The following is a 27,556-nucleotide window of genomic DNA, read 5'->3' as shown; positions in this document are numbered from 1 at the left end:
AAAGCGACTAAACGAACTATTTACTCCATCAGACAAAAATAGCATAGATTCCAATTTTGTCCTTCAATGAAAAGATCGCAATCCCTTCTGCGAACTCCGGTGATGAACTGTATATAAACTCTGACTTTCACACACTGGCCGCGAGTTGACCCGAAACCTCGCGGGTTGAAATGCAATGCAAGTAAGTACTAAATATGAGAATATAGCCTTTAGTATAAACGCTTTTGCGCTGGTAATTCTCTGAAAATAAAAGGTGAACGCACAAACTGTATTTATGTCGAAAATTGATTGTAAAACTGTTCTATCTATTAAGCCTTTTCATTAGAGATAAAATTGTTTCATGCAGTAAAACAGTGTTACAAAGACGCGGATATGTTTCCAATGTTCTGGTGTTATACTCAAATCAGCCAATGGAATAAATGAAGTGTATTCATTCGTACCTAGCCGCGGGAAATTTTATTTGAATATTATTGGACACTTACAAAGGTCAAGTCATGGTGAAAAGCTGGCTTAATACAGCTTACGCCGAAAAAATCAAAGCATACACATGCAGTGCTCCAGCTAGGATTTGAAAAGGGCAGGGGGGCTTTTTTGTTAAAAGGGCACTTTCGACGCGCAGTTTTTTTGTGAAAAGGGCACGTACGAGCGCGCGGGTGTTTCTGGAATGCTTCCTATTGCATGTTAATTTATATGTTATAAATAATTGTATTATTCCCATTTTTATTAAACCATTCAAATATAATGTCTACAATGAGGATTAAAGTAATTACAATGTAATAAGAGATTTATGAATAATCATATGTAATAAAAATTTAAAAAAAAAAAAAAAATGGGGGGGAGGGGGGGGGAGGGGGGGGGGAGGGGCGTAGGTTCGGGGGGGGGCAGGGCGGAGGTTCGGGAAGGCAGGGCGCGGCGCCCTTCGATTTAGGCCTAGCTGGAGCACTGCACGTGTATAAAATGTGTATGAATATATTACTTAAACTTAAATTGATTGACCATCGATTAAAAGATATTATAATATATGTATATGTATATAAATATCCTTGTAAAACTAAAAAATAAATATGTATGTTTCTATTACATCATTTAGGACTTTTATTTTCAGACAAAGTAGAGTGAAGCTTAAAACAGTATCCAATTGTAACAGTCAATTTTGGGAAAATCAACCTTATAATTATTTTCTGTGTTGGCCAATGTCATAATTGGTATAAAATGTATATTGAACTGGAAGTTTTCTTTATTTTAAATGATAACATTTGCTTGGTCAGCCATAATTGTCACAATCAAGTGGTCTTTTTACACTGTAGTTTTCTCACTGACTATGGGTTTGTTCTGAGAATGAGCCACACAAAGTTTCGTTGGGGAGATGAGTTGTCAATTTTATGTTTATCAGTCTTTCATAATCCAGTATACCTGTAAAAAGGGAATTTGTAACTAATAATCACACAATATACACAATTAAAATTGTATGCATTTAGATTTATTTAGTACTGCACATTAATCATTTTCCAAAAATATGTAGCAACATTACATTACATAATGCTGCAATACTAAAGTAATTTACTAATTAAAGGTCGCTGATGTGTAATGGATGTGGTGTCCACCTAATGATCTGGAGGTCACTGGTTTGATCCCCAGTGTGGGAGCATTCTTAAGAAATCTCCAAGAGACACCCAAGTACTGGTTCTAGGCCCAGGAAACGAACTCAAGAGCATTTCACATACATGTACGTAGTTAGTACTTTAAATTTAATCAAACTAAAAATGGGTTAAAACTATAAACTGAAACCCTTATTAATACATTTTATTTTGAATCAAGCAAATGTGCAAATTAATTAAAAATAATGAGTAAAATTTAAAAATTCTACTTTAAAGTTATCATGATAATTTAGATCATTTTCAGAATATTTAATGATGATAATGATACAATTATATATTCCCTAAATGATAAAAATAAAACATGTAATGTTAATTTATGAAAAAAACGTTTTAATTTTATCAATATCATGGTAATTACAACTAGATACAGGCAATTAGATCAGAAACGTGCATTAATTATATTAACCCATTCATGCCTAGCGTCCTGAAAAAAAGAACATTGCAAACAGCGTAGACCCAGATGAGACGCCGCATAATGCCGCGTCTCATCTGGGTCTGCGCTGTTTGCTTAAAGAAATTTCTGTAAGAAATATTCTAAATACAGAAATAAATATACCAGACACCCCTATTTTTGGAAATAAATTGATCCAATTTAGAAGGATGCGGGAGTCCACTGGGCATAAATGGGTTAATGAACAACCCAGACATTTGTAGTGATTTATGGTCACTATTTGATTAACGTTCTATACATGACCTGTCATAAAAGGTATTTTTAGCCAGTACTTCAATCGGCAATGATAGTCTGTATTGCATACATATTCCAACGTCTATTATCGATTCGCTTCCTCAAACTGAACAAATATTTAATGTTTACATCGCGAAACGTAATGCATCCAGTTTCACTTTCGGTTTGGTTGGTTTTGTAAACACCGTAATTTCATCTTAAAAATTGGATGATAGGGTGATTAAATAATAATGGAAAAGTAAATCACTTGGATAATAGGTCAAAATGCAACACAAATGAACGTTAATAGTGCTCTTAATATCAAAGTTTCGGTAAAAAGTTTGGCGCTAGTTCAACGCGCATGTATACAGCCTCATAACAATAGACTGACAACCTTTTGGGTAGTAAAGTAGTAATACAAGGCAATTTGGCGACCGTTAGCCACGAGGCCTATCTTACGGAGGAATCCGAGATAGCCGATGTATCACGATTGAGTCAAAATACGAGTAAAGTCTACACAGTGATAACTATCCCTCATCAGTGAAAAATACCTAACTTTGTATGTTTGAAGTTAAGACTGTGTTGTGTTTTGTACACACTGTTATTTTCTAAAAGTGGACGTCTTGTTTGCTTGTTTACATAATAATACCCCAAACCCCCTTAGCCCTCACTTTTTATTGCATTTTTCGAATTTTAAGAGTTTTCTTTTATTAAGTTTGAAACTGAATTATACGCACGAGCGGTCTGCCGTATGCTTAGGAACGCCCCTATAACCATTCAACAATAAGAAGCCGAGTATTAAAGGGTATTGTTCACAGATTTGGATATGTTTAGCATTTTGGCATAAAAGGCATACAATTGATATATGTAAACATCGGACTAAACATCGGACGTAAAGAGCTCCAGTATAAAGAAAGAATAATTAAAAAAAAAAACGTTAACACGTAACCCTTATGTGGGCACGAACCACTGACCTTCGGAGTGAATGTCTAATGCATAAACTACTCCGATATACGAAATTCCATACAATGCAGTTGAGTGTATACCTTAGATAAACAATCTACCAGTACGATTGTCACAACTTATAACAAAACCAGCATAACTCTACACGTTATTAAATCGTTCGGGTTTGAAACGCGTTATAATTTAATCAATTTCTAACGATGATTATCCGTAAAGGAAAACACATTTCCAGTATGTGTCTCAGAGTGCGTTTCACTAAGCTGCGTATGCAAACAATTTCCGTTAATATTTGCGTACGCAAATCTTGTTTTCAAAAAACGCGTTTCACTAAACAGCGTTAATTAACGCAGTGCGTAAATTCTGTCGTAAATTTACGCCAGATATGTACTTCGCGTAAATCAGATAAATTGGCGTAACGCCGATCTGTCTTGGATGATAGTTTGTTTCACCCGACATCGGGCCCGGGAAGGAATAGAGTTGTGATCGAATAAAAGATCGGACGATCAACGAACGATTATCGCCCTGCGTGCGCCCGACATCGGATTCATTGTGCGTGTATCATAACGAGCATCGTCCGGCGTCCGTCGGGCATCGTGCGGAGGCCCTCTGGCATTCAGACGGTCGCCCGCCGATGTATATGCCTTTGGGAAATACCTTTTCTGTTGCCGATACACATTCAATGAATCCGATGTCGGGCGATCGCCGGGCAATACCCGTGCGTTGATCGTCCGATCTTGTTTCGATCTCAACTCGATTCCTTCTCGGGCCCGACGTCGGGTAAAATTTTAAGCGAGACTTTAAATTAATCCGGACGCCGCCCGATGCTACAAATTGGCCCGGTTTCCGTGCGATCATCGGCCGGTCGCCAGCACGATGAGCGGTAAAAACGTCGGCCGCTGATCGGACGGTGACGTCACAAGAGGGGTTTTTCGTTACTAAACATAGATTGGCCGAGGATATATTAATACTTATTCAATCCGTTCGTGATTCTTTTGTCATTGAAACCCGACTTTAAGGACATAATGTTTACAATTATTTAAAGCATGAATCTTAATGAAACAAATTGTGCTCGAAATCAGTTTTGCACCGTAAACACGTGATTTGTTTGTCAAAAGCCTACATAATAAATAAAAAGTATTTAAACTACAATTTATTATCCAGTGGAACCTATCATTATTTTCAAACAAATATATTGTTTATTGTATAATAGTATTGATATTGAAAGCACATTCAATGTTTACTTACGGTGAACAGCTATTTCAAGACACGTGGATTGGATTGGTAATGACACCGCACTCTCGAGTAAGGTTTCACGGTATTTTTATTTCTACACAATGATGAATAAGCGAAACTTCAATCGACATTAAGAATTTGCTTATTATCCATATGAGTCAATATGGAATATAAATGAAATACAGGTATATTTTCATCGAGGTTTAGGTTTATGCATATATAAAACTTCGATATGACAAAGTACCTCTTAACTCACGCAAAAATATAACAACGTCATAGTTTTGCACAGACGTCAAAATTGTGCCGTTCTACGGAGCCGAAACCGACGATGAAACTAGATACGGACGCCGATGTATAGGAATGTATTATTGCCTTTATAAAAAATATGCGTTGCTTTTTAATTTAATAATTGAACGATATTTGTATTTTCATCGGTGTATGAACTGTCAGGAAAATTACGCAAAGTTTATGAACGGCGTCATAAACCGATGAAATACAGATGCATTTGCGCAGAAAGTACAGGCGCCACCATGTCCACTATAGCCACACGAGGTCCATGGTGTAAATAATGGAGAAGAAAGCTACTCATGCGCAGACTTGTCTGGAGGTACGCCGGCCGCAAGTGGGTTAGATTACCCTGATTAATCTGCCGGCGTGGATCAATCAGTTTTAACTGTGGTTCTGGTGATACACGCATCTTGTTCTAAGGTAACACACTTTACACAGCCTTGAAGGACATACACAACACAGCAACTCTGGTTCCCACATTAATGGTTAAGATTGAATTATAAGTAACAATTGCCCAAGGACGATACAGCCAATTTTACCATAATTGCGGGAAAATTATCCAAATATGAACAACGCGATGTATTTACTCAGACAGCATGGGTCTGGATTTCGATACGTACGGAACGACTTTTCACAAATTAATGATAAGCAAATGGAAACAGATACTCAGATGCATCATAGTTGTTGTATGTGCCGTGTTCTGTGAAAAGAGGGTTTAATGCATGTGCGTAATCAGGGACAGTACTTTCCGCTTTTATGATATTTTTCGTTTACATAAAGTCTCTTATTAGCAAAAACACATTTTAGGCGGTAAGTGTCGTCCCTTATTAGCCTGTGTGCACTTCACAGGCTAGTCTGGGACGAGACTTGGCGCACATGCATCAAACCTCTTTTTCACAGAGCACGGCCCTTATAAATCAACACGAACATAACAAAATCGTTTTTCATGAGGGTTATTATACATACTTTCCGCACGGTAAACATAGAAGTCTACATTTTGTATAATGAACACTTTTGCAACAGATATTGAACACATAATAATTGTAGTCTTTCAAACATCAACTTGTGTTCGTTAATTTAAGGTTCAACTTTCGGTAATAAAAACTCAGTAAAAACTCACTTGTTTTCTGTTTAAGCAGTATACAAATCCAAAGCGATGCTATAGATTTTCAATCTTAAGGCTAAAGACAACGTTTACAACAGTTACTGTTCTTCCCTAAAATGATTACATCTTGGAGACAGTATTTTTCAAGCCGCCCTGTTGAATAAGTCTCTGTACAATACAATCTATGCAGAAACATACATTATCAGTTTTAGATCAACAACAATTTTGAGTTGAAATTGCACTCGTGTGGCCTTTATCAAAGCGTACCCATATGATATAGCTAATATATGACCCATTGGAACATATATGAACCAGCCTTTACGGGCATGCCCCGATACAACAAATATGCAGAAGTTTTATCTTTTTTTCTTTTTCATAAATGTATTGTTTAAGCATGAAAGTAAACCATGGCTCCAAGCAACTGTTATTTACTCTTTAAATGTCATTTATATTCAAGAATATAAAAAAATACATGAATCATATATTTACTTTAATTCCCTTCCATACTTTGCATGGACAGTTCCAAGCTGATGATACCCGTTTTAGTATGTTTTATGTTCAGTGTTGTTTTGTAGATATTGTCTTTTCTGATAAATTCATTTTATCTACATTATAAATTATATATCATTGCAAAACGTCACCGTGGCGTTGTGGATATGGTGTCGGCCTGGCGAACATAGTTTCAATCCAAAGTGTGGGAGCGTTCTTTATATCTTTTCAAAAGACACCAAATTCTGCTTCTACTCGGGAAACTTACTCCAGGGCTTTTCAATAAGCCTCAGGCTTTTGATGCAATTGAGCTGAAATAAAAAGGTTTAAACTTACATATATTGACTCTATCCAAAGATATTTAAAAAAATAATTATTGAAAGATCTCTGCTCTATCTCAAAATAATTTTGGATCAAAAGTGTCTTTATGGTTTAAAAAAAATGGGGTTTGAAAAGTCAAGTAACTAATCATCTTGGTCTCATTATATATTATATTTACGTAGGAGAGGGAACGATACATCAGTATTAATTTAAAAGCCGTTAATCTGAAAGGCATTTCTTGTTTGAAATGTTACTCTCAAGAGAAATCTTGGACTGTATCTTTCAAGTTAAACCTGAAATTGTGTTCAGATGAGTTTTGTACATGAAGAAATTTAGTTTATTTATATATGGGGATATACACCAACAAAATTATGTATTACGAAATTTATTGTCTAAAAGAATAAATACAAAATAATTAGATTTAACAAATTGTGATACAATCACTATTTGTGAGTATTGGTATGTATATGCTCAGAAAAAGAATCAAAGAAAAAAAATAAGTATGTAAAATTAACGTATAATTTGTCAATGGAAAGGACACATTAACTGTTAGTTATTGCAGAAAAATAGTTTGAGCAAAATAGAAAGTATAGACTTTATAAAAAGACATTAACATAAACTGCTGTCTATAATAGTTACAAAGAACACGCTCCGCCAGCCCCCCTCTAACAAAACGTGAAAAAATGTCATTAAATGTGAACCATTATGTACTAGAATGTTTTAATTGAAAAAGGGGGATAATGTTTGCAATTTCAAAGAAAACAAAATCATTACATGGAGAAATTAATATAATACAAAATTCTTGCAAATTTGACTGCCGTTTTTGTCTAGGGATGGACGGATAGACGGACGGACCATGGTCATTCCAGTATACCCCACTTGATTATGTGGGTATAATAATGGGTGTTTCTTGTTAAAACACAAAACTAAAATCTTTGGAACAATCTAAAATAATGTTCATATTAAGAAAACAACTTAAGAAATAGTTTGGCTTCACAAGGAATTGGACTCTGGACCTTTTGGTGCAAATCCTAAAGCGCTACAACCCCACCATTTAAGGCAAACGTTGTCAAATTGTTTGATAATTTTTGTCTATTGCATTTAATAATTATTTAATAACTAGATATTATTTTTAAATAATGTCTTAACCATACGTATTATTTGGCTTGTTCAAATATAATGTATAAATTCTTTTTTGAACCTCAATCTGTTCAATTGTTCTAAAATTCAGGTATCATACATCTAAATAAATTTTCAAATACCGATCTCAGATTGTCTGCAGTTTCATACGATTTTGAATGAAATCTGTCAAAGAGTTGAGATTAACATTGTACACACAAATTCCAATTTTGTATACAAATTCTAGAAGCCACATTTTTGTCGACTATCAGAAACTGACTTTCATTTTGAATGTTAGCATCTAGTTCGTATAATTATTATTAAGCACATTTATTTTAGATGAAACATGGTTTATAAAAGAAGATAATTAAATGAAACTAAATCACAGTAAATAATTATATATACATGTATACAAAACTCTATAGAAAAACTTCTAAGTGTAGAGGAAATTTAAATAAATAAGTAGTACAACAAAAACCATATGAATTAACATTTATCACAGATAAGAAACTATACCTGGACGGACAATATGCTAACAATTAGATTACCCAATTATCAAACAAGATTGGAATTCAGATCCTGATCCTTTAATACATTACTTATTACAACACCAACATTTAAGGCAGAGGTTTTTAAACGGATATTTTAAAACTTAATCTATTCAGTGAAAGAACTCCTTACAAAAAAAACAATATTATTAAACATTTCTTACTTAATTATTTGTTTTAATGTAATGTAAACAAAGTTTTTTAGCATGTGACTTTTTAAAACAATTTACCAATTGATGCTATGTAAAGTTGTGAACGAGTCCTTTAAAGATCTCATTTTGGTAATAGGTCAAAAGAAGTAAACATTTGGAGCAGTCAACAACAATACATGAATTAAATCAAAATAACAATTTAACATTTGTTAATCAGAAATCATTATGTTGATTCAATAAAATCTTTTCTTTGAGGTTTCTACTCTACACATCCATAACAATATTGTATACAAATTTAAGTAGCCACATTTTTGGTGAAGTCAGAAACTGAGTTACATCTTTAATGTTAACATCTAGTTTATGTCATGATTATAAAGCATGTATACGTTGGATGAAAAATGGTTTACAAAAGTAGATCATAAGATGAAACTAAAATCACAGATATAATGATAACAAGAGCTGTTTGTAAAACATGCATGCCCCCCATATGGGCTGTCCGTTGTAGGGGCAGCCATTGTGTGAATACGATTTGTGTCACTGTGACCTTGACCTTTGACCTAGTGACCTGAAAATCAATAGGGGTCATCTGCGGGTCACGATCAATGTACCTATGAAGTGTCATGATCCTAGGCAAAAGCGTTCTTGAGTTATCATCCGAAAATTATTTTACTATTTCGGGTCACCGTGACCTTGACCTTTGACCTTGTGACCTCAAAATCAATAGGGGTAATCTGCATGTCATGATCAATCTTCCTATGAAGTTTCATGATCCTGGGCGTATGCGTTCTTGAGTTATCATCCGAAAACCATTTTACTATTTCTGGTCACTGTGACCTTGACCTTTGACCTAGTGACCTAAAAATCTATAGGGGTCATCTACGAGTCATGATCAATCTACCCATGAAGTTTCATGATCCTAGGCGTATGCGTTCTTGAGTTATCATCCGGAAACCATTTTACTATTTCGGGTCACCGTGACCTTGACCTTTGACCTAGTGACCTCAAAATCAATAGGGGTCATCTGCAAGTCATGATCAATCTACCCATGAAGTTTCATGATCCTAGGCGTATGCATTCTTGAGTTATCATTCAAAAACCATTTTACTATTTCTGGTCACCGTGACCTTGACCTTTGACCTAGTGACCTCAAAATCAATAGGGGTCATCTCCGAGTCATGATCAATGTACCTATGAAGTTTCATGATCCTAGGCCCAAGCGTTCTTGAGTTATCATCTGACAACCACCTGGTGGACGGACCGACAGACCGACCGACCCACATGAGCAAAGCAATACACCCCCTCTTCTTCGAAGGGGGGCATAACTACATGTATACACAAATCTCTAGAAAATCTGATCAGTGTAGAGGTAAAATATATAATAACAATTAATAAATCATATAAAACACACCGTAATTCTGAGTGTTTATCACAGATAAGAAACAATTGCAGGACAATCAATATGCTTATTATTCCTTTACCCAATAATGAACAAAATTGAAATGTCAAAAACTGATTATTCTCATAGCATTCATATGAATTACCTTTTACATTGGAAATTCCTTTTTCAAACATAAAAGAAACTACCAATCAAACAATGTTTTCAGCATATGAGTTGCATCATGCAAAAAAGGGCCTTATGCCTAATGCATCTAGCATCGCTCAAGATCAGCCTGTGGAATTGTGCAGTCTGGTTAGGTGCTGCGCTTTCCACTAAAAAGTAACACAAGGTATATGTACTGTGCTCTAATAAACGGACATGGTAGCTCATGACCAGACTGTCAGGATGTGCAGGCTTGTATTGAGCTATACTGGGCGCATATTGCATAAGACCTATTTTCGAATGATGGGGGTCAAATTGTACAAAAGATATTTCTAATGCAGGGAGCACATGTTCAAGTTATATAACTTTACATAATGTTGACATCATATTACCTTATATTATATATATATATATATATATATATATATATATATATATATATATATATATATATATATATCTTACATGACAACCGTGTTGAGAAATAAATAATGAAGGAAGTCATGATGGCCCAAAGTGATCACCCGATTACAAGAAATGACAATGACCAGTTGGGTCAGTTGAATAACATTACCCACAGCACTGTCAATTGACAATTACAATCAAGATGCTTGTCTGACCAATTCAAACTGTATAGGTAGTATTTTACGCTTATGTACTCAGGTGAGCTAAAAACAAACACCTAGATTTATAGAATTATGGGCTAGTTTAAAATAACCCATATGATATTGCTTCAGTGTGGTATATGCAAAACAATGCCATAAGTTCACAAATGCTGTATGTGTGCTAAAGTTTATAATTGTACTTAACCTTGTTTTATTTCCTTTGTTGGTCACATAAAAACAGAGCTGTTAATAATTTATGACTAGGACATTATAGTGTTTTACATCTTAGACTGTTTCTTTAAACAAATTAAATGGTGGACAATTTTTTCCAAGTAAGACAAGCATGTTATTTAAAAGAGGGACTTTGTTTCAAAAAAGTAAAACAAGTTGCTTTTCAGAAGGCTTATAATGCATTTTGTCTACCTTCGAGAAGAGATTGGATTGGAGGATAGTATTTCCTGGAAAAAGCAAAATGAAGTATTGTCCTCCAAGATTGACATATAAATATAATATTAACTAAGATTGTCATTGTAATAAGTAATATATTGATTATGTCATGCAATGAGATTGAGTCATTCTTTCTCGGGAATGATAACTGAATTATTCGCAGAAACATCAGACATCTTCCTCTCAATGACACTTACTGTCAACTTTTTCTTAATCTTAATAGGACCGATTACATCACAATACAGGCCTTGCTTTTTAGTTTCTCTTTTGGACCCTGTGTCAAGGACCTCTCAAGCCTTGGCCTGATCTGTGTTGACGAAGCCTTGCTTTGTTCTACCTCTTTCTTAGATTCCTTTCCAAAGAAGGTCTTACTTCTGGTGCCCAGCTCGAACTGGCCCTGGCTGTTACTCCTGGTACCCAGCTCGGACTGGCCCTGGCTGGGATCATTGACCTTTGCTGGTACTGGAGCCTGGCTCAGACCTGTATTCCCCACCTTTCCAACATCTTGAGCAATTTCCATTTTCGTTTCCAAGGCATTCTGAACGTCTTCTGCGTGAGCATCTTTGCTTTCTTTTTTCCTTTGGTTGCTTTCAATTGCCATTTCTGATGGAAGGATCAGCTGCAGACCTGATTCCTTTTCTGTTTCTTTCTTAGCTGATCTGATCATCTTTCCTTTGCTTTTCATAACCTTTTCTTTGCCAAAAGCCTCATCCTGAATGTGTATACAAAGAGTATCTCTTAATGAGTAGGTGCATTACAATATTACTTTAGTCCAAATATGATAGAGCCAGTTAAAACATGAGTCATAGGTTCTTTAGATGTGCAAAATGAAAATTCATGCTAAATGACCCTAACAAATAGTTGACCTATTGACCTTTAAATCAATAGACGTCTTCGTGTTGTAATAGCAAATGGCATACCAAGTGATATAATTGGGATGATATGATATCAAATATTTTCTAGAACTATGTTGAGATAAGTTCATGTTATATGCCCGTGCAAAGACCATGTTTAATAATGAAAAAAGGAGCACTTTACCTTACTACTTGTTTCAGGTTTTATATCATTTGGTTGAATTCGTGTGATGTTTGATTGGTACTTTTTGTCCAGCAATTTTTCTGAAAAAAAAACACAACAACAAACAATGGATTTACATCAATCACTTGGCTACATAGTTTTACAGGTGCTCTCACTTTTATTGGGCAAAGATTAGTAAACTAAAGTGTTACAGCACTACTCAGTACATATCCTTACAATTGCCATACTTAAATCCCTGCTAATTTCTTACTTATCTGAGAAATCATAACAACAAATATTTAGAGCAGGTTTTATGAAGATAGTGCAAACCAACATAACTTCTTGAGTGTTAACAAGATTTCCTTTTTGTTTATCCTTGTGACCTAGTTTTCGACCAAATGACTTAGTTCCAAACTCAGGGGAGATATCAATAAGACAAATAATACGATAATGTTTCATAAAGCCTATTAATTGCTCACAAGGCACTGAGATCGAAAAAGCTTAATTCAGTTTGTTGTGCTCAGTTTGGCTAAAAACACAATTTTTACACACCAGAGTCTCTTTTGGCCATATCGGAGGCAAAGCCTGTGGTTCCAGGCAGGTTGGTGTTCGAGAAGCCTGCATGAAGCCCGTTGATCATGGTCATGTCATCGTTTCCCACCTTCTCTTAGCTATCAGTCTCAGCCTTCTCAGAGCTCAGTACTGTGACTTTCATGGAACTCTGGTGTTTCTCACACAACCAGATTACCTTTCCATTGGCCATGCGGCATCTGCATGTAACAAATCAAATTAATGTATTATTGAAATCAGCCGTTCATGTTCATGTGGTATTGAAACCCTTATAGCAGCCAATCAAAATTAATTGTATTTAAATCAGCCAATGGAAAATCAACAAGAGCTGTCTCCATAGGAACACATATGCCCCAAAAAAACGCTTTGATAGAAGTTATTAGCATTTTTCAAAACATAAACGCAGATTTGAACCTAAACGCGGACCCTTAGTTCAATGTCAATGCCATAGGGGTCAACATTTGTGTGCGTATGGAAAGGCCTTGTCCATATACATATGCAAAGTGTGACGGACAGATGGACATACTGATAGACAGACAGACTATGCTATCACTATATGCCCTCCTTAGGGGGCATAAAAAGTGCAGAACCCCTTCTGGGAGCTAATCAAAATTAAATGGTATTGAAACCTTATAGCACGTCAAAAAAGTCAAATGGCATAGAATTATTTAAACATTGAATGGGCATCAATGCTGCAGCCAGCTTATGAAAACGAAATGGTACCCTTCTCAAAAAAGTGTGTGAAATGTTCGTTTTAAGTACGTTTTGCGTGTGTTAAACGTTGCGGTATTGGCACTGCGTTTTATGTGCGCTTTTTCTTACCGAGTGAGTTTTTAACAAACACAAACAAACAAGAAAATGTGCGTTTTTTGTGGATAAATGTGCGCTTTATGTGCGTTAAACGTGCGCTTTTTATAAGTGCGTTTTTGACTGCCATTTATGTGTGTAAAATGTGCGCTTTATGTGCGTTAACTGTGCGCTTTTTATAAGTGCGTTTTTGACTGCCATTTATGTGTGTTAAATGTGCCCTTTTAAGTGTGTTAAATGTGCGCTTTTCGTGAGTTAAATGTGCGCTTTTATATTCTAAAAGCGCACATTTAACTCACTTAAAGCGCAGTTATAACCCACATAAAAGCGCACATGTGTGTTAAATGTGCGCTTTTATGTGCGTTAAATGTGCGTTAAACGTGCGCTTTTTATAAGTGCGTTTTTTACTGCCATTTATGTGTGTAAAATGTGCGCTTTTAAGTGGGTTAAATGTGCGCTTTTCGCGAGTTGAATGTGCGCTTTTTATTTAAAAAGCGCACATTTAACTCACTTTAAGCGCAGCTATAACCCACATAAAAGCGCACATGTGTATTAAATATGCGCTTTTATGTGCGTTAAACGTGCGCTTTTCGCGAGTTAAATGTGCGCTTTTTTATTTTAAAAGGCACATTTAACTCACTTTAAGCGCAGTTATAACCCACACAAAACGCACAATTTACGCACATGAATTGCAGTAAAAAACGCACTCACAAAAAGCACACATGTGCGTTAAAGGTGCATCTTTCGCCTTAACAGTTGATTCAATTATATGCTTTAAAAAAAAAAAATTATTCAGATATGCAATAAAAACCAATAATTATATAAACATATATATTTGTGTATTTTAATAATTACAAGATAATTCAATTTTATACTTTAATGTACACCAACATTTTTTAACATACATGAGTAATTAAATATCAATGGCAATTTGATGAAATAAATATAAACATAATTTGATTATAAATAAACAAAAAATAATAGCATACTATAATAACATGTACAGTATATACACACGAACAGCTATATACATAAGAAAGATGCATATCAATCAAGGCCTGTCAGCATTTCTTTGAGGCGGCGGAGTGCAGCTCTCATCTTTCTCTCCACGTCTGCCACTAGCCGGTCAAACTTCTTTGCAACTATTATACTGTCGTGGCCTTTGCGCGATGCGTCTCGTGCATGATCTCATTTGATCAGGTCCAGAAAGATATTTTATAATGTAAGTGTTGAATATTGCTGTTATGGTAATCTCGTTGCTATAAAATTATAAATTTAAATCAAAACTAGTTTGTTTGCTTGTTGTTTTTGGTTGTTTATTTTGCAATTTTAATCCCCTGATCACATGTGACTTAACGCTTTTCATAAATAAATACGTTTGATAGAAAATACTGTTCGAAAATGTCCCAAGATACGTGGTCTCATTTTGCTGTGTGGACTGGTCGGAAGTGTGAAACCTTTAAAATGCAATAACCAGTACCCTGTATAGTTTTACCTCTAAACAAATAAGCTTTTCTTGGTCAAGGAGAGGGCGCGGTTTTCCCACTCCTGTTCTCCTCATGTCGGTCAGCTTGTGCAGGGTAAAACCTGGTACTCAAGTCCATACATCAGGTAGTCTCCCTTTTGCTCCCTTTTTTGGCAGGCGATGCGATGTTGCACATTCTTTCCAAAGGATCTTCTGATCAATGTAAATTTCACGGTCACCATGGGGTTTAACCTTTAAAGTTCTCATTTAATATGGGGGAAAAAATCTGTTCATTAATGACCAAAAATAGGTATAAATAACTTTAAGATGACAATAACCATAAAATACAGCCATAATAATTCAAATGGTGTTGTTTTTCATTAATATTGCATTACATTTACTCATTCATTTACATTTCCCAGTGACAATACATAAATATGATAATGATCATAATTAATTCAATAAACTAAATAAAAAAGGGATGCAAAATTGAAAATACGAACCTGTTACAACAGACTGTTCTTCAGTATTCCAAACATACAGGCAGTTGTTGAACTAGACCATATCACTTTATATGTCTTTAACCACCCACTTTTAATCTCCTTTGCAACAAATTTATTGTTGATTTACACATTGTAGTAAATACACATTTTTTTCATCACACAATACTTCACGCTGAAAGTATTTCAAGACATTTTACACTAGAATAATAAGTCTTAATGTTGTTCACTTGATACATGTACCTAAAATCTAGCTTAAAGTAAGTTGATGATGCTGCTTGTTTTCAAAAAATAACTTCCTATCTGTGGTTCTCAAACAGATGGTGCCTGAACAAATCAGAAGTATATCAACACCCCTTAGTTAGGCTTAGATGGAGGACTGATAGGGACTGGCTAATTTCTTATCTGATTCCATGCTGTGTCTAAGCCAAAAATTACATAATTTGAGAAACACTGATAAGGCAGTCATTTCAACACCAACATATTTATTGAATAATACACAGCACCCTTAACACATTATATTTAATTGTAAATATTTAAATATAACATGCTGAATGGTTTAAGCAAATAATTTTATTATTATTTTAATTGCCTTTTAAAATGTATGTTTATGGTAAATGTGGTAGACATTAATTGTATTAGGGTATAAATATCAGTATAAGAAAGTTCAAATACTTATTTATGTTGAGGAAATATAATTGATACTATCAAGCCCACATAATACTTTTGACGCTTTCAATATTTTTAATTAGTTACCCACAGTCTGATTTAGGTGGAAAATTTTAGAAATGTTTGAGATTAAAACGTAAGCAATAGGGTATGCATTGAAATTGTATGATAAAGTATGTAAACATTAAACAGGTTAATATGAACAACCAGTAATTTTTTTAAACTGCCCCTTATATTATTACATGTTACTGAGATATATGTCTATGTTTATTCATTTGATGTAAATAAATTGTTAGAGCCTGCAACAATTTTGTTTCTTGTTCAATTTCTGTACAACATTTGATAAACGGTTGTTAAAGACGCACTTTTTAAGAAGTGTATTTAACATGTGTTTTTTTAGATACATCCGTTTAAAACAGATCATATGATAAAAACGCACTTATGAAATAAAAGACTAACTTATGCTTAAAAAAGACGCACATCAAAATAGAAAAAGGCACTTTTGTGAGAAAAAACCCACATCTGTAAACCTTAAAACACACTTCTTAGATAAAAGACGCACTTCCTAAATAAAAGAAGCACTTCTTAGATAAAAAAAACACACATTTTGCTCACATCTATACTCAAAAGCACACTCACAGATGAAGAAAACACAAAAAAAACGCACTTCCTAAATAAAAGACGCACTTCTAAACATAAAAACACACATTTTGCTCACATCTACACTCAAAAGCGCACATACAGATGAAGAAAACACACAAAAACGCACTTTTTCACTAAAATAACGCACTTGAAAAGAAAAAACGCACAAAAAGCGCACTTAAATGCACTTTTGAGCACTGAAAACGCCCATATTAACAAAAAAAAACACAATTAACGCACTTTTAAGTGCGCTTAATGTTTTTTTTGGTAAAAAGTGCGTTTTTATTTGACAAGGGTAATGAAACCATAAAAGCAGCCCACCAAAAAAGAAATTATCACAGTCTGCCAATCAAATTGTAGAAACCATTGAGTTTTATTAAAACTGTACTATTGAATTGAAATCTGACTTAACAGTTTATCAAATTGTCAAATTGTATGTATTGAAACCCTTGAGCAAGCCAATACATTTAATGAAATCATACATGCCTGCAATAAAAAATTGAAATGGTATTGAAAACTTGGAGCCATTCAATAAAACTCGTATGGTTTTTGAACACATAAAAGCAACCAATCATTTTCAAATAAAATGAAACCCTATAAACAGCAAATCATTTTTCAATGGTAATAAAACCGAAGAGAAATCCAATAAATTTCAAATTGAAAACCATACAATTAAATAATGTTATATATATGTTTAGTTTGCTATAAATGCAATTGTAACGTTTAAGGTTGATATTATGTTACTCTCTGATAAATGCATGTATCTTGATATAATTATACTTATAATAGCTTAACAATTTGTTTTATTAATTTATATACAGATATTAATCCGAAGTGATAACCATCTCTCTGAATTCATGATAGATCTGCTGATAGTCTGATGCTGAAGCTGATGGATTCTTTAAAAATAAAGTGTTTACACTAATCAAAAAGCATAATACACCACTAAAAAAATCATGCATTTACTTTTCCATGAAGAAATGCATACACCAAGGTCGAAATAATTTTCATTTGTTGTTTTTGTGTTGTTGATATTTTCAACAAAAGTATTGGTTAGAATGCAGGCACTGATAATTTTAGCCAATATTTAAAGTTGATTTTTTTCATGAAAAGACATACTATCAATATGTAATGGGAGAATTAAACTTTTGTTTAGAGTAAACACACATATAACAGGATACAGCTCCAGCCTTAACCATTTATTGTAATCTAACATATTTGTGGTTTAAAGCGTTAATTTAAACAAACTTTCTTAATAAATATATATTGCCCAATATTTTATCCTTTCCAAAAATATGATGATCACAAAATAAAGAAATCTAAGTTATGTAAAAACAAATCAGTTCACCTCTTCTAGCCATGTCATGTTATCTTCCCCCATTTTGAACGCAAATCAGTGGAAATTTCTTGTTAAACTTCATCACTGCCATCATACGAGACACACAAGGACAAAACTTGTCAAGCAGATTTTCCCCAAAATCTGAAGGCAATGGCAATGGGTCTGCAGCCACATGCCAACCCTAGGAAAACAAAGGTTGAAATAGTGTTGCAATTCTTTTTTCAATTGTTTCCGGCCATTTTCAACACAGTTTACAGTGACAGAAATAAGCACAAGGTCCGTAGCCTTGCTCTGGCAAATGATCAATCAGACAATCAAAATGTAAAGTTTATGAGTACCACAGTATATGATGTCCCTATGATGAAAACTGGATCAATTATTTTACCTTAAGTAATAAATCAAATTTTCTAAGAATAACATTTCCAAATAATGACTGGCAATTAACTAATAAAATATTAAGCCAAAACTGTAACTTTGTATCAGATTTTGATTAGATAATATTTGGTAACCACGAAGAGTGATCTCAGGATATTCTCTTAATACACCAAGTACTGGTTCTCCCCAGGTAAAGTCTCAAGTCCTGATTTATAAGCTTAATGGTTTCCAACGCAATCTAAAACTACGCTCTTAAAAATCTAAGCTTAATGAATCTGCGTAAAACATCCCAGATTGACCTGTGCAGTGCACACAGGCTAATCATGGAAAGCACTTTAATTGCAATAGATTTTCGTTTAAAGGGGACGTGCTTTAAAAGAAAAATCCATAAAAAAGGATAAGTGTCGTCCCTAATTAGCCTGTGCGGCCTGCACGGGCTAAACTGGGCTGACTCATTATGGACGTGCATTGAGACCAGTTATCCCTGAGCGGGGTTGTACTGATCTCAAGTAGGTTACTATATACCCCACCTCGTCATGTTCACAGAGTGTGAGTACACAGTATCTCTGCACTCTGAAAGCTGCCTTCAGGTCAGACACTTTCTTGGAGAGAGTCCTTCTAGGCGTAGAGAGTTGATCGGCTGATGACTCACCATCCTTTTCACTCTCTTGTTCATCCGTCGTCTCGTCTGTAAGCAAATCACAATGGATTTGAGTTAGATATAACTGATAATTGATAATTTACTACTAAATGCCAGTTGGCATTAAGACTAACACATTCAAAACGATTTGGCGATGGTTCTTGATCCTCCTTCTTTCAATATTGGAAAACATTGACTCCAAAAACATTACCAGTAGAGAAATTCTCATTTAAATCCCTCACTCTTATATTTACATCAAAGTATTCATTTAATACTATGTTTAAAGCGAACATGTGAAAAAACATTCAGCAAATCAACTCCTCTCCCCTTCCTCCCTTTACACAGATGATTTTATTTGAGCCTTGTTCTGGGTAAACTGGGGTTGATAAATGTGCATTAAGAGATGACACTTTGCGCCTCAACTAGATTTTGTTAAACGAAGAGACTTCCTTAAAATTAAACATTCAATACAAATGGTAAGTTTCATATCTGATTAGCCTGTGCAGACTTCACAGGCTTATCTGGGGTGACAATTTATGCAGTTGCATTAAGCCCAGTGTTCCCAAAACGAGGCTCATTTTACTAGCTCTTGTGGGCCTCTGACTCTTCCCATCCCTGAATACATGGGTTCACGCCTTGTTTTGACTTCATTAAGTCAATAACAAACAGCCTCATGAATAGGTGTTCACTACTGAATCCCTGAAATTTGATAAACTTGAAGACTATAGTAAACAATCGCACTGAAAAAGGTTACACTCCACAAAGAAACGGCCGAAAAAAAAGTTGCGAACAGTCGATTTTGATTTGTGTCAAGTTCTTTCTTGCATTTAGCATGGCATATCTTTTTTATTGCATAAATCGATTCCGCTTAGAATGGCCTTCAAGAAAAGGTATGGTTATGGGGGTCTCTATGTGCAAAATGTTGCATTTATTTTGGCCTAAAGTTGTCGCTTTCACATTGAATTATATTGGGAAACTATTTAGCGTATTCTGACCTAGAGGCTAACCCTATACCAAATGGTATGATGGTAATACCATTGCCTGTCCGTACAGGCTAACTCCGTTAACCTAAGGCCTGTTGAACAGACTAACTCGAGTCGTATAGGGTGAAATCCTTATATTGGCATTGGTTGAATGAATGGTGTCTTTTTGCTATTGCGAATATAACAACAGGGCTTAGTATGGTCAATGTCATGAATATAGAGAATAATAGGTTGGTGACGTGGATGGAGAATGGTTATCTGGCTCGTCGGAGGATCTTATCGGGTTCGCCTTCGAACGATCCTCCGACGAGCCAGATAACAATTCTCCATCCACGTCACCAACCTATTATTCTATTTATCCTGTCACATTCGTTGAAATATTTCTAAATTATCTAGTTTCGAGTATTTTGTGTTTAAATATTTAATATGGGAAAAAACACGCGCGAACAAAAACATTGTTACGTCACGTCATGCAAAACGCTTAGGCTAGCTTCCATCTTGTTAAACAACACAGAAATCGAGTCAACCGTTATTAATTCAATACACAAACACGAAATTATGCTGTTAAAATAATAATGTTTAAAAAAAAACAGTGCTTTACATGTATTTTGTTGTTTTCTTTCATTGAAAACAAGTATATTTTATTAATAGAAAATAGTACATGCATGCGCATTCGCGGAGAGCAACTAACGAATATTCGAGGTAATGTGGTCATGTAGCCTAATATCTTTTGGGATATTAGGTTACCTGGTTATCGCGCTGATTTAAAGGCATGTGACAGGATAAAATATAAACAGTAGAACATCCATTGAATCAACGATATCGATCCAATTGACATAGCCAAACCTATTCGACAACGCCGGGTACACGTGTTTACGTCTACATGTCTTGTATCTTAGAAGTTCGGCAAATTTATACAAAGTCAAGAAATAATGTGGTCCGTCGTGTTACGAGTTGCTAATCGCGCTTCCACAGGACACATGACCACAATAACCGTACTTGAAACAGTCATTATCATCCAGTTCACGGACAATAAGGAGACGATATCGGAGTTTTAGGGCAATGACGCGGCGACGATAGTTAGAAACACCGCCATTGAGAGGAATACCGTAACAGAAAAGCTGGCACGTTCGCCCGACGTGATTGGAAGAACGAACGTAAACGTGTTTATGATGGCCAGCAGCATGACGGAAACGATGATATTGATGATATAGAACGCAGGTTTTCGCTTTAACTTAATTTCAAACAGAACCTCTGAGTTTTCTGTGTTGACCTCTCTGTATCAACGAAATAAAAAAACACTTTTAAACATATATTTAATGAAGCCTAAATGTACCACAAGCAACTGTCTATTGGAAGACAAATAGATGCGACTTACCATATGCAAACATGTAAATGTCCTATATTATGTTCGTCCTATAATTCCATGTTGAATTCCTATTTATATCATACATTTACCTGTCGCATTGCTTACCAACTTTAAGTTTCATATTTTAACGTGTTGGACTTAAAGCCTACTTGTCATGAAAAATCTATATAATTTACACAATTATAATAAGTTGCAGATTTTAAACATGCTGAAATTATTTCTAGATAATGTCTCTGAAGGGATTAGCTCGTGAAAAGGATGTTAACACCTACATGTATTATCGCACAACATCATTTGTAATTTTTATGACGTGTGCGCTCGCGCATTTTAATTGACCTAACGCTACAATATCCATTAAACGTGAATATAGTACACACAAAATAGAATACGTAAAATGTACCAAAAATGCAGCTGCTATATTCAAATGGGACCCGCATATGGGCTCGTCCAATATAGTATATCAGTTGTGTACCCGTCAAATTATATTACACAACGCCGATTCACAACCTCGTAGACAGATAGTGAAACTTCAGTTTGTACTTGTTTATGATAAAGAACAAATATGATTAATGTTTGGTTAAGTTTCGTTTAAGCTTATGTAGTTAAGAAGCAAATATATGATCTAATACGTCTATGTATGATTTATACTACTGTATCAGTTTCTGACTCGACTGTTGTATGCTAGTAGTAGTTTAAGTTAATTAAGACTCATATCCATACTGCTTACGTAACACGCTATCCAATTTGATTCAGTATTTTATTCTTGTTAATTAGGTAATTTGGTTTTGTAAGTACTCCATTTGTTCCCGTAACTAATAGTATTTGAAGATGCATTATACCTCAGTACATGCATTTACATAAAGCCTTACAATTGCAGAGGATTGACCTGGCAGCTATGGATTGAATGTCCCACATACTGTTTGGTTTGTAATTTACCAGAACGGTGTCTTCAAAGCTTCCAGCGAGATGCATATGAATTGTGATAACTCCATGTGGAAAATATTAAATTACAAGATTGAACGTCAAACGCAAAGTACCGCATGTATATATCACATGATGACTGAGGCACCTGCGTTGGAGATCGTAAGAAGTTTAGAAAACAATATTATTCACATTGTATACAAATATTTAACATAATTTTGATCACCAATATATACCATAGAAAAAGGATTCACAGCTGAGAGTACAAGCCGTTTAAACCCATACATAAGTCTCTCTTACCATTGTGAAAGTAAGTAAAAAGACTAACCTGCACACAGGAATATACACCTGTGTATGTACACTTCAGTATGGTGTACGTACTGGCATTCAACAGAGCGGTGTTGGGCTACTTATGTTATTTTATTGTTCTTACTACGTTCATATTTTACATGTTATTATGAAAACTTTAAAAAATAAATAATTGATGACACAGTGGGGTTAGAGAATTTGTTCCGTAAATAAGGGGTTGCTAATGGATGAATATTTGTGAAGATTAATCTCGAACAATCCAGGTGTTTTTAGGGATTAATCTCTAACAATCCACTTTAGGAGTTTAAAGGGATTTTTTGGGGTGGGTGAGTGTATATCAGAGTTTACTTACCTGCGCCTGTGACCTTTCAGGGAAAAAATATATACATAGGGGCCAAATTAAGTCAAATTGACGCCGGATGTCCGAGTATTCGCCAAAGAAGAATTGGGGTGAAAGCGGATTGTTAGGGCTAAGTAGGGTTTGCTAGAACTCTGAACATGCGTACGGGTGAAAATGCGGAGTTTAGACTGCGAGCTTTTGCTAGTACTGCGCATGCGTAGGGGTCAAAAGGCAGAGTTATTATCGCGAGCTACATTAAAGCAAAGATCTATAAATAAACGAAAATTGGATACATCCATTCGGACCAAAAGAAATAATCGGGACTTTGCGCGGCAAAAACGAGATCTTTATCACGTGACATCAATCTGGCAGTCAGTTAGCTCCGTCTGTTATATGCCGTTATCATGCGCTACGGCAGCGTGTCCATCCGCTTGATTCCAATAAACAACTTTTCATCACAATAGAAATGAAAACATGTGATGCATGTTAAAATGTTTCGATATTTATAGTAGCGTTGTTAAATTAAACGCGATTGAAAAATAAAACATAACATATTTAATTTTTATGTTTATCTGAATCAACATTAAGCAACAATACGTAATAATTTGTGTTAAGGCCAAGAACACCTATAAGTATAAGTATAAAGATGATATCAACATGTAAAGTCTCTAACTTCATGCTTTTAACATTAATATTTTCGCGGGTATTAAATAACAATACTTAGAGAGATTTACGGCCGAGTTAGACTATTTTAAAGTATAAATCTGCCTTTGCCTAAAACGTTATTGTTTCTTTAAAAATACTTCTGATGTAAGTGTTATTTTAAAGGTAATATACACATTTTTCAAGATTAAGAATTAATATTAAGGTACCACACTACCTGTCGTTATAACGTTAAATTCTACTGGATTTACCAATTATTCGATATGATATTTGAAAATCATAATCAAGCAAGCTATTAAATATCCTCGATACACATCTTGGCGCATGCGCATCTACGTTGTGTGTAAACATGCTTCTTTGGCTTCTTACAATATGAATGTAGGTTTCCGTAAAAGCTATTCATATCCGGATCAGACTGTTAAAGTTCTTGTATCTGCACTTATCACATTATTCTTTTATAAAACAACTAATTCCAAACGCGCACGTTTAAATTACGTATTTTGTAGCACAATATGGTATAGAGAACATAGAATGATTTGTGATTTGGGATAAATATAAAATATTTATTAAACAATTACAGCGCAGAAGTTCGAACTCGTCGTAGCAAATCCCGGACCAATTAATTCACGTGGGAATAAATAGTTAACAGAAATTAACTAATATACGTGACGGAACTGATTATCGTAACAGGTCAATAATTAACAGGTCCTGTTAGAATATAAATTAAGTTTTATTCTGTCATTATGAAAGGTATGACTTATAATATGTTATAGTATATTATATATAGAGAATACTAGGTTAGCGTTGAATACAGAGAAGTTTATGTTGCGAGGCTTAGAACGCCGGAAGCGCGAGCCTTGGCGAGCGCTTTCGGTGTTCGAGCCGAGCAACATAAACTTCTCTGTATTCAACGCTAATCCTAGTATTCTATTTATCCCATTTGATTTTTTCAACGTGACATTTAACATAAATAGATCTAATAACAATAATTTTAATTCAGTCATAAAAGCGCTTAAAATCTAACAAATGTAACCATGCGTAGTGATATACATGTATTTGTTCTGGTACGCAAAATAGTCTTTAAAAAATTCACACACAAACTGTAAAACAAGTAAAAATATCACCATATGCCTACATTCAATTTTACGCAGTATGCGAATTTTTAGCTGAAATAATTCGCGTTCAGAATAAATCTGAAGAGTCTGCCAAAGCAAAAATCATCAGAAGACTCTTAGGCGGCAATTTATATTGACTAGCGAATTTTAACACATTACGACCGCGAAAAGAAGATTTTACTTTACTATAATTCATTTTATTTTCGAAAGAAAATGATCAAAATCCAATATGGCGGCAAATGCTCCTGACAAAATGCTGTCGATGTCAACATACATGTACACCATCGACGACCTTTAAATGTCGCTTTTTGTGATTTTTGACTGGCGCGACTTTGTACAGGTCTGTCAATACTAAATAAACTGTACGCTGAAGTTTCTTTAGCTATCGAAGACCTTGACAATTTTGACAAGTAAACAGACAATTGCAGCGACTGACGCTTTATTTGACAAAATATACAGGGCAATACGTTTTCCGACTTCGGACGACGAATTTAAGGACGCGCAGAACGTGTTTTTTATATAATGTTATGGGTATGCCGTGTGTGATCCGATGCATCAATGGCGCCCATGTTAAAATCATTTCCCCGAGAACAGGGAACGACAAAAGTACAAACAAAAATCAAAACACGTAAGAACTAGTATCTTACCTTTAATTATCCTTTAAAATCCATCTAATAATCCATTTAAATCAATAATTGACGATTTTGCATCTAGGATCTTTAATAATTATTTTAACATAGTTAAATATAAAACCTTATGCCATTCTATCACTTTATTCAAATGAGTTTATGAATGCGATAAACTTTCTTCTTCGTCACACGCTACGTCATGTACTCTACATTACTGCTATTCAAATGAACCGGAGCAGTTTATCTAATAATAGCCGTTGGTAAACTCGGTTGCATTTGCAGATTTCTGCATACAAACATAATTATGTTTAAACTTGCACAATGTTTTATTTATCTACGGTAAATGCCCTTATTGTACGAGAAAATAATTTAATATATAAATACACAAAGAATGGAAAACATTCCAGTACACAACTGATAAATGAGTAGAAAATACCCGTGTACAAAATGGGACGTTCCCAATTCCAGTGTGGTGCTATTTTTACCATCTTATACTTTACACAGCTCTATGCCTAACGTGAATTAAATAGGAAAGCAAACATAGCAGATTATTCTTGAACTGTGCGATATGTGTATGGCTTGTTGTACATTCTTAATATTTAAGTTAAATGTCAAAAGTATATGCTTTGGTTATAAACAATGCACATTACACGAAATAAGGAAAATGTGATCAATTGACAAGTCAGATATGTCGACATACAGTACATGTAGAAAACATGTGAAATAAGTCGCGTTTATAATAAATCGTCCAAAAAAATGGTGAAAATGACGCAATAAGTATGTCATTTTATGACGCCATCAATCAGCTGATTCATTATACGGATGGCGAAAAATTATGACATATGACTAGATTTAAAGGTTGAAGGGTCGTATAATTTTGAAGCTTAAGTTTTGTCGACTTTGTTTCTTATGAAAAATCATTCAGTGGTAAAGTAAATATGAATAAAAAAATAACTAAACAAAAATCGTGTACTTTTATATTTTATTTCAACAGTTCTTTTGGTGAACATGTCATATATATATTTTTCTGCAAAATATGCACATTTTCTTCTAATGGGTGACCTTAAAATTCGATCAATGAACCAAACAATATCGACCTAATTTTAGCGCATATCGCATGACGTCATTTAAAAAGTAGTCCGTGCACGCGACAGGTATATTCCACAGTGTTGAATACAAGCAATTATATTCCACAACGTGTTATACCGTCAATGTCGCGCTGAAAATGGGATAAAAAGGTTTGTGACATGAACTAAATTTGCAAAGCTTATGCCATTGATATTAAATAACCGAATAAGTTTGCGTATTTATCTAAGGAATAACACATGTAAGTTTTACATATCGCGGGTTACGTTTAACGTGAAATCAAAGCCCATGCGCTTTGCAGCAAAGAATGCCCATGTGATACAGTTAGCAAGTAAAAATCATCTATAAGTTCAAAATACTGCTTTATGCTAGTGTACCTTTTTTTTAATAAACACACGTTTATTAATTTGACGACATATGATATTACATCAGTGTCAAAACAATTTATTAATTTTAAAATAAAACAACAATGTGTGAGCAAATTAATTCAAAATTTCTCGAATCACACTAATTCATAACAATACTATCTTTATGTATCTGTATTCACTATATAAACCGAACTATTGTTACAGTTAAAGCAATCAATCCGGTCTTTAGGTGCTGTGTTTATTTCTAATTCTATTTTATTGTATAGAAACGACCCTTAAATTGAGAATGTCGCCCACTCAACATATCAAGAGCGCTTTATAAAAATATTCACCGTGCCAAACACTTCAAGTATGATAGTAAATTGCTTGTTCAAGTCGATGCAGTGGTACCAATGCAGTGTTTATTACAAGTACGACATAACCAGATTCGAAAGACAAATGCTTAGTGAGCTGTCATTTCGCATATAGAGCTAATCTCACAAGAATTAATTTCATAAGATAACACTCAGAATGGGTCGGCGGTTTCTATCAACCTTTTCATGTGTCACCAAAGAGCGCATGTGACAAGAAGTCCCAAGTAACGTGAATTCTACCTGGCTTATAAAATTTAAAACTAT

The 27,556-nt window shown here is 34.6% G+C and overlaps 1 protein-coding gene across 1 annotated transcript in view; it reads right to left on the bottom strand.

Annotated features, from left to right (window-relative positions):
- Positions 1–10,669: 10,669 nt before the first annotated feature.
- LOC127835873 (uncharacterized) overlaps positions 10,670–27,556 on the bottom strand; it is a 174,228-nt gene continuing 157,341 nt past the window's right edge. Inside the window, exon 37 of the mRNA XM_052362298.1 lies at positions 10,670–11,844. Within this exon, the coding sequence (XP_052218258.1) occupies positions 11,362–11,844 (483 nt within the window). The 3' untranslated portion in view covers positions 10,670–11,361. The remainder of the gene's footprint in view (positions 11,845–27,556) is intronic.

This window comes from Dreissena polymorpha, chromosome 6, assembly GCF_020536995.1.
Source record: "Dreissena polymorpha isolate Duluth1 chromosome 6, UMN_Dpol_1.0, whole genome shotgun sequence".
Taxonomy (NCBI): Eukaryota; Metazoa; Mollusca; class Bivalvia; order Myida; family Dreissenidae; genus Dreissena; species Dreissena polymorpha.
The sequence above is the reverse complement of the archived record's forward strand: the minus strand, read 5'-3'. Positions and strand labels throughout refer to the sequence as shown.